Genomic DNA, 7,946 nt, shown 5'->3' with positions numbered 1-7,946 from the left:
TCCACCAACCTTTGTTAAACTTAGAGCTGTTGTCTTCCTTGGCATGTAAAGCACTTATATCTTTTAGCCATTCCAACTGCTGTCCATAGCTCTGCGTTTTTGTTTTGCTCTTCCAAATTTTACTTGTGATCTTATGCATTTTGATTTGCTTATGTCCTTGGAGTGGGTTGATGTCCTAATGTCTTAAGAGTGTCCCAGCTGTCCTTGTTGTGTTGTTAATGTCCTTTTGTTCCAGCTGTCCTTCATTTTCCATAATGAAGACAAATGTCCATTTATCACTTTACAAATGCATAGCCTTATTCTTTTGCATTTCGTTGAACCGTGCTTGTTAAAGACATTGGACTTATGTATTGAATTAAAGCATTAAAGGAATATTTAAGCAATACTGTTGGGCTGAGAAATGAATAATGGCCTGCATCACTAAAACACACTTTAAACCATAATTGGACTTTTAATCCAATAAATGTTTATATATAAGCTCAAAATCAAACTTAGCTCAACAATACTTAATCTAGTCAAACAAAAAAAATCCATTTTTTACGTTTAAATTTTTCTGTTTGATTAATAAAAGTATATTTGATTTAAAAAGTAATTATATATCACATAATTTTTTCTCATTTTTTATTTATATATGTGTTTATTTTCTATTTTAAATGAATACATTTTTTTGACAGTCAATCTTCTTGCCTCTTGTTTAAAAACAAATAGAGTAAAATGACAATTAGGTCTTTAAAAATTTCGATTTTAGATTAATTAGTTCTTAAAGGAAAAAAGTATCAATCTAATCCACTAAGATAGCAAACGATGAACATGTTATGTGATATCAATTTGAGTTTTTGTACTATTGTACACAAAACCAAACTCATGATAAATTAGTTGTTTCTTTGCAGGTGCCAGTTTGTATTAGTTCTATTGAAGAATTTGCTTGTTTTCTTATTGAATAAGAAATAATTTTTTTCTTTCTATTTTTCTGCATTTGTATGTCAGAATATTGCCGCGAGAGAAGTACAAATGGTTCCTTGATCTTCAATGAAATGGAATTGCGAAGAACTCTGGTTTCACTCTGCAATTCGACCTTATGGTCTTCTTCCTAACTGGTCTTACCAATGTTGGGAATGTTATCCCTTTCCCAAGAAGTTATGGCATAGCTAACAACTAACTAACTATGGATACAAGAGAAGTATGATACTATGGGTGTGTGTAGCATATCAGTTTGAATGTAAGTCCTACTGTACGACAACATTCATATTTTAAATGCCATAAGATTAGATTAGAACATTCAATCAAGCACTATCTTAATTTCACTTGTTATTTTTAATTATGAGTTTGTATTTTGATAAGATTACATGGTTTTGATTAATGACATTTCATGTATAATTTTAAATTTAGAAGATATTTTAAGATTTATATTAGATTATAATTATATTTTAGGATGTTTATTTATTTGTAATTTGTTTATTATTCTATTCTAAAACGATTTTTCGGTTGAATCACGATTGAACCGGTTGGACCATTAAACTAATGAACCAGTGACTAGAATCGTTTGATGATCAGTTTGGTTCTCAGCATCTTGGTTATGTCCTTCTATCAATTCATCACGTATAACTTAAGGATGATACTTATGTGTAGCATTAACTACTATGACGTGTCTATTTATGAAAGATCGTCATATAAATAATAACTTTTGGAGTAAAACTTCACCAAGATTCATGGTAAATAAAAAAAATTAATAAAAAGTATATAAAAACTCAAAAATTAATAAATACTTCATTATAAAAATAATAAATGATTTATTATCCAAAATCAAGCCATTTTTATACTCATATAGTAACAATAAAATACGCATAACTGTAGATAATGAAATATATGAATAACTTCGTTTCGTTTTTTATTATCTATTGAGGGGGAAAATATATAGGCCTACTATTTAATTATTATCATAAAAAAACCTAATTGATATATATTTCTTTAAGGATTAATTGGTTCAAAATCGAAATGTTCAAAATTATACTTTGCTCGAACAAATAAATAAATAAAAGCATTTTGTGTTTGTCTAAAGCATATTGTTACGTTGTACGGTTGTACCAACGTGTGCATATATAGTTTTACCGGATCTATCAATCAACAGGTATACTCAAACCAAAATAAAATAAAAAGCTTACCAGATAGAATTAAATATAATTATATCTAGGTCACAAGTTATGGGGTGTAAATCTTTCTTAATAAATAAATAATGAAAAAATCTAAAGAGTCAATAATTTTTGTATTTTTTGACTAATACTTAATTATTAAAATAAATAATTTTTTATTATTGGATATGATCTAACACTATTAAAAATACTATTGATAATTAATTAATGATTACAAAATACCAAAGTTGCTGCCATAATATTTTTCATAAATAATAGCTATTTTTGTTTATAAAATTTAAAATCCACATACTATTTGACTTTTGTTTCAGCGTAAACCTCTTTACATGTGTTTCGAATATTATATTATTATTATCATTGATTTTGAATGAAACTAACTTTAAAAAATATAAATAATAAGTTGAAAGAGTAGGTTCGGATGCACACGGGTTGAGATAGGTTGGTGGCGGGATCCAACCCAACATTGACCAGAGTTTAATGAGTGGGACACCTTTGGTTCAGCTATGCCCACATTTGCATGGCTTTTTTTTTTTTTTCTGAAAAAAACAATATAAATTTGTATTTATTAATGTGGTTATTTTTTATGGTGTATGGTCACTTTTGTACATAAACTTTAGTGTTTTGACTTTGAAATATCGTGTGGTTATTACGAGAAAATTAATCCCAGGAAACTTTGGGTGACTCTTTGTACATTGTTTATTGTATCTATATTTGTGGTTGGAATGATCTTAGAGAAAGGTGAGTGGAGGGTGATGTGTGTTACAATTTTCTTATAAATAGTGTATGATGTGTTGAGAAAGCACTCTTGCATATAGTTTTATAGATTTATAACGATGTTTGTTTATTAAATAGTTAGAGTAAAGTATTATTATAATATCTGAGTTAAATTTTAGTTTTATTTTTAATATTTCAAACGTTTTATTTTTTGTTTAAATATTTTATTTTATTTTATTTTATTTTTTTAGATCAAATTAAAAGATTTTTCTAAACATAGGGATGACAATACCATCTGAATCGGCGGGTACCCATTTTGTCTCTATCCGCTTGAGACGGGTAATTACCCGCCCCACACCGTTGAATTTTAATAATTATAGAGGGCGGGTAGGGGCGGGACGGGTACCGCAGGAGCGGGTTAAGGTTCAACGTTTTACTACTCGCGGTAGAAGCGAGGCGAATTCTGTGCGAGTTGTTATACGGCAGGGCGGGGTTGGACAGAGCAAAAACCCGTCCCTACTCGCTCCGTTGCCACCCCTAAATTAAACATTAATTTTTATATTATTATTATTTTTTAATTTTCTTTCTTCTTCTTTTACAATTAAATTACTATACCTACTATTATAACCATTATAATTACAATTATAGTTTCTATCTAGAAAAAGATATAACAACGGAATAGATTGGTATTTTTAAAAGAATAAAATTTAAATTTTGATTAAATAACTAAAATAAAATAAGATTTGTAATAAAAATATAACATTTCAATTACTATAAATGAAATTAAGATGTAATTCAAATATTAAGAACTAGAATAATAGTTTACACTGGATAGGTAAAAATATTATTACTCTTTTTTTTTTTGTCAGTTTTTATTATTAAGTTACAATGCGAAGTATTCTCAGAAGTTAACGATGGGCTATGCGCAATTTTCTTTAATTTAGTGTTTAGTCTCAACTTTAATTGGGCCTAAGTCTAGTGGAATAGATTCACTGGACCGAGAAGAAAAATACTGAGTCCTTTCCCTGCAATACCACATACAATGACCATGTTGAGTACTAAGGCCAACAAACTCTCCAATCTAGAGGGTTTAGTCTCAAAAATAAATCTTAGTAACCAATCATATCATGTATGGCTTCATGACCTCATTAATGTTTGGTCAATTTGTACAAGAATAATACTAGCTAATCTGTTCACCTGAAAAAAAAAAAAAAACACGGTAATCAACTTTTTCAATTAATATTAGTTAATTTGTTTTAAAATTATTTTGTTTATCTTAAATTTTAGTCTTTAAGTCATAAATGATTAATTTTAAATTTTAAATTATAAATTTAAACCTTAAATTTGGTTAACATTGAGTATTGACTAACTAAAATTTAGTTTTTTATAATTTTTTTTAATAACTGTGTAGTGCATTTATGTGATGATAAATTGATAATTGATGAATGTATAAATGTATTTGTCCAACACTAGTTTCCTTCAACAAAATAGTATGATGTGGAAAGCCCTTTTGGGCAAACTTACCATTTTGGATAGTGAATGGAGCTATTTGAGAATTCAGCGCCAAAATCATTGTTGAACCATCACAAATTAAACTTCCTTCTAAAGCCATTATGCAATGCAAGTTATTACATTTCACCTAAGATCCAACAACTAACACAATAACACATTGGAATAAATTCAAAGGAGAATTTAGAAAGAAAAAAAAAATAAAAAAATGCAAGGTAAGGATCTATTAGAAAATTTATTATTATTATTTTCACCTACTTAACTTAGGGTACCTTTCGATGCCTAAGATTCAACCAAGAATCATATAGTGTGGCTAATCATACCAGAACGCTCTCCATATTCAAGGTTGTTAATTGACACCTACCTACCACATTCACAAAATTTCTCCATAACCGTCACTAAGAGTCATGACCCTTCATCTAAGCTATCATTTCTCCACCTGCAAATAACATCTTTCATCTGTATTACTCTCTGTTATAGGTTCTAGGGGCTAATTTACCTGCACCTCAAAATGGAAGGAGTTCCCTTTTTCATCAATGTTATGTAATATACTAAGTCGTCCTTTAAAACAAATATGCACATCAAAACTCAGCTACAGAATTAGTTATCATATATTTATGTATAAATATATATAATTTAATTTATTTTTGATATGTATTTTATATTTATAATTAATTTTAGTATATATATCTAATATCATTAATTTTCATAATATATAACCTTATACTATAAACGATAAAATTTAAATGATATCAGAGCTCATAGATATATCACTTTGGACAAATTCGTATACCATGGAATTATGCATTAGAAACAAATAACTTTATTTTAAAACAATACAGATTAGTCACAAAAAAAAAAGATTATAACTAAATATATTACTTTTTTATGTAACTTACTTAAAACGATATTTAATTTGAACTGAAATGAATAATATTACCATGCATGCGTTATATTATTGTTATCCTACATATACACTAAAAATTAATTATAAATTAAGTATTATATCATATTATAAATTTCTTCTGAAAAACAAAATTCATGAAATTAAATTATATAGTCTCCTAGGCCATACAAATACTTGGATAATGATTTTAGTTTCACTTTATAATGTTCTAAATTCAATCTAACGCTACTAACATGTAATTAAATCGGTTGAAATACTATAAAAATGCTTGAACTTTTATATATCAGTTGCTCACTTGCTTGCAATCTTTTAGGCTTTTAGCTGCAGGGCTTTCTTTATTAGTTGCAACTTGCAACCAAAACAAACTTAATTTCAATTTAAAATTTCAAAATTCAAAACTCAACAGATTAAATAAAGTAAAAATAAAAGAAGAAAACCACTCCGCAATGCTTGCTTATTATTCTAAACCGCTCCACTTCTATTATAGTATTACTAATGCTATTTACCCTCTGCATTCAAAAACTAATTAAAATTACAAAACACCATGTTCACTAATCACTACCACTTGTGAAGGAACTTTCACCCCCTTTCCTCACTAATCACTACTCTCAATTATTATTATTCTCAAATGGGACAAGAATCAGATTACAAAAGCCAACTGGTATTGGAGATTTGCTCAATTTCCACACGTTCTGTTGTATGTGTTCATAGACTTGTCCCTAACAAAACTAATAATCCACCTTTCATTGATTGGTACTGCATTCTTGGAGTAAGTATTAACATTTCTAATGATGACCCTTTTCCTTTTTGGTGCTAAAGTTTGTAGCTTTTATCTTGGTTCTTTATATGATGAAAAATAATAGGTGGCAGGAAATGCAGATGTAAATACAATCCGAAAGCAGTACCATAAACTTGGTAGGTTTTATTAAGGTTAACTCTAATTTTTATTATGATGTAATGAGTAATAAGCCTTGCAACTTTTTCTTGGGTCAGCCTTGCAACTTCATCCTGATAAGAATAAGCATCCCAAGGCTGAAATTGCATTCAAGCTTCTATCTGAGGTTAGTTTTATGATATTCTTTTTCTTCCTTTTCCTTATTTTTGTTTTTCTAAATTATTATAAACCTAGGGATGATCAATAAATGATGAGCAAATGGTTTTAAAGTATAGCTGGATAAAATATATATTTTGTCTCTAAGGTTTAAAATATTTCTATTCAATATCTTTAACATTTTCGTTTTATTTAATTTTATCTCTAATATTTTAGATAAAATTAATGTTCGGGAGTAATTTCGATTTAAATAAAAAATATTAAAAAAAATCACAAAAATTAAGAATAAAAAGCATAATTTCTCCTTGTGATATTGCAGTTGCATTGTAGAGCCCAAATTGCAATGTAAAATCAAGTTCTTAGTTAAAAGAAATAAAATCGGCACTCAGTTATTTTGATTTTTATGTAGGCATATGCATGTTTATCTGATGCAGCAAAAAGAAAAGCTTTTAACTTGGAGCGAAGCAAGAGTTTATGCATTGAGTGCAACAGAATCCCTAGCAATTCAAACAATAATAATGGATCTTCTTCAAGTTTCAAATCATCAAGGAGTAGTAGCATCAGCAGTAGTTCAAGATCATGTAAGCTTTGGCGAAACATCAATGACATAAGAGAAAGATTAAGGGAAGAAGCTAAGGTGATAGAGAAATGTTTGAGGGTAAATAATTCAGTGCCAACAAAGAATTATGATGATGATTATATGCATAGAAGTAGAGGGCCTAATAACAATAATAATAAGCATAGAGTTGAGAAAGAAACACCAGTTTTCAATCCATCAAATTACTTGTACCAAGGGTACCCTCATAGGAGAAATCATGTTAACAAGGATTATTCTGAGAAATTTTGGTACTTGCAGCAAGAAACTAATGCAGTGCATAGTAATAACTATTCCAAGGGAGGATCAGATAAGCTTTCTTCACCAGTTTTTGAGGTTGAAACACAGAGGAGCATGTTCAGTAGAAAATTTGGTCCTATCCCCTCACAATGTTAGATTTTTTTTTTCTTTTATTTATTTAGTTATATAAAGTAATGTGATTTGACAAGTTCTATGGATTTTTTTTAAAGGACTAATTGAACATCATTATTTTATCTCGTGAAGTTTAGTCTACTCATTTTATTTTGGATACTATGCTGGTTCGTTTATGATTTGTTATCAGATGGAATTTCAATAAAGGTACATATTTTATCTTGTCTATTTTGGTTTTCCACCGATATATGCATACTCTATTCCTTACTACAGAACTATGCCTTTTAATACTAGTCTTTTGTTATCCTTTTTAGACTTCGAACTGGATCTAACTTGGCAAAGTATTTGATGGAACTCATGTAAAGAACTCTATTCAATGGAACTGTCAAAAATATTTATAAATTTATCCTAATTTATTAATTTATATATACATATTTTTAACAAAATCTTTTATATTTTTAAAACAAGCACAAATCTCAAAATACTCCATAGATATGAGAAGCCATCAGCCCATAAAATAATAAATTGATCTAAGCAGTGTTAGAATCACTAAAACCTGCTTCCAATGCAAGTTGTAAGTTTCAAGTGTAAAATGTATATATGTCATCTTAATTGACCCTCCCTATGTAGATCTCAGCTTCGCCAAGC

The 7,946-nt window shown here is 28.5% G+C and overlaps 1 protein-coding gene across 1 annotated transcript; it reads left to right on the top strand.

The window, feature by feature from the left end:
* Nucleotides 1–5,794: 5,794 nt before the first annotated feature.
* On the top strand, nucleotides 5,795–7,393 carry LOC107483537 (uncharacterized). Its single transcript, XM_016104156.3, has 4 exons — nucleotides 5,795–6,049; nucleotides 6,144–6,195; nucleotides 6,274–6,341; nucleotides 6,741–7,393. Exons 1-4 carry the CDS (start codon nucleotides 5,909–5,911, stop codon nucleotides 7,320–7,322), a joined length of 843 nt encoding a protein of 280 aa, XP_015959642.1. The 5' UTR covers nucleotides 5,795–5,908; the 3' UTR covers nucleotides 7,323–7,393.
* The last annotated feature ends 553 nt before the right edge of the window (nucleotides 7,394–7,946 follow it).

The sequence above is a fragment of the Arachis duranensis genome, chromosome 4 (genome assembly GCF_000817695.3).
Source record: "Arachis duranensis cultivar V14167 chromosome 4, aradu.V14167.gnm2.J7QH, whole genome shotgun sequence".
Lineage (NCBI taxonomy): Eukaryota > Viridiplantae > Streptophyta > Magnoliopsida > Fabales > Fabaceae > Arachis > Arachis duranensis.
This window is presented reverse-complemented; position numbering and strand designations above follow the sequence as displayed.

Coding starts and splice junctions, on each gene's coding strand:
- LOC107483537 (XM_016104156.3), top strand. CDS start 5,909: ATGGGACAAGAATCAGATTACAAAAGCCAACTGGTATTGGAGATTTGC. Junction 6,050..6,143: donor ATTGGTACTGCATTCTTGGA/GTAAGTATTAAC, acceptor GAAAAATAATAG/GTGGCAGGAAATGCAGATGT. Junction 6,196..6,273: donor AAAGCAGTACCATAAACTTG/GTAGGTTTTATT, acceptor TTCTTGGGTCAG/CCTTGCAACTTCATCCTGAT.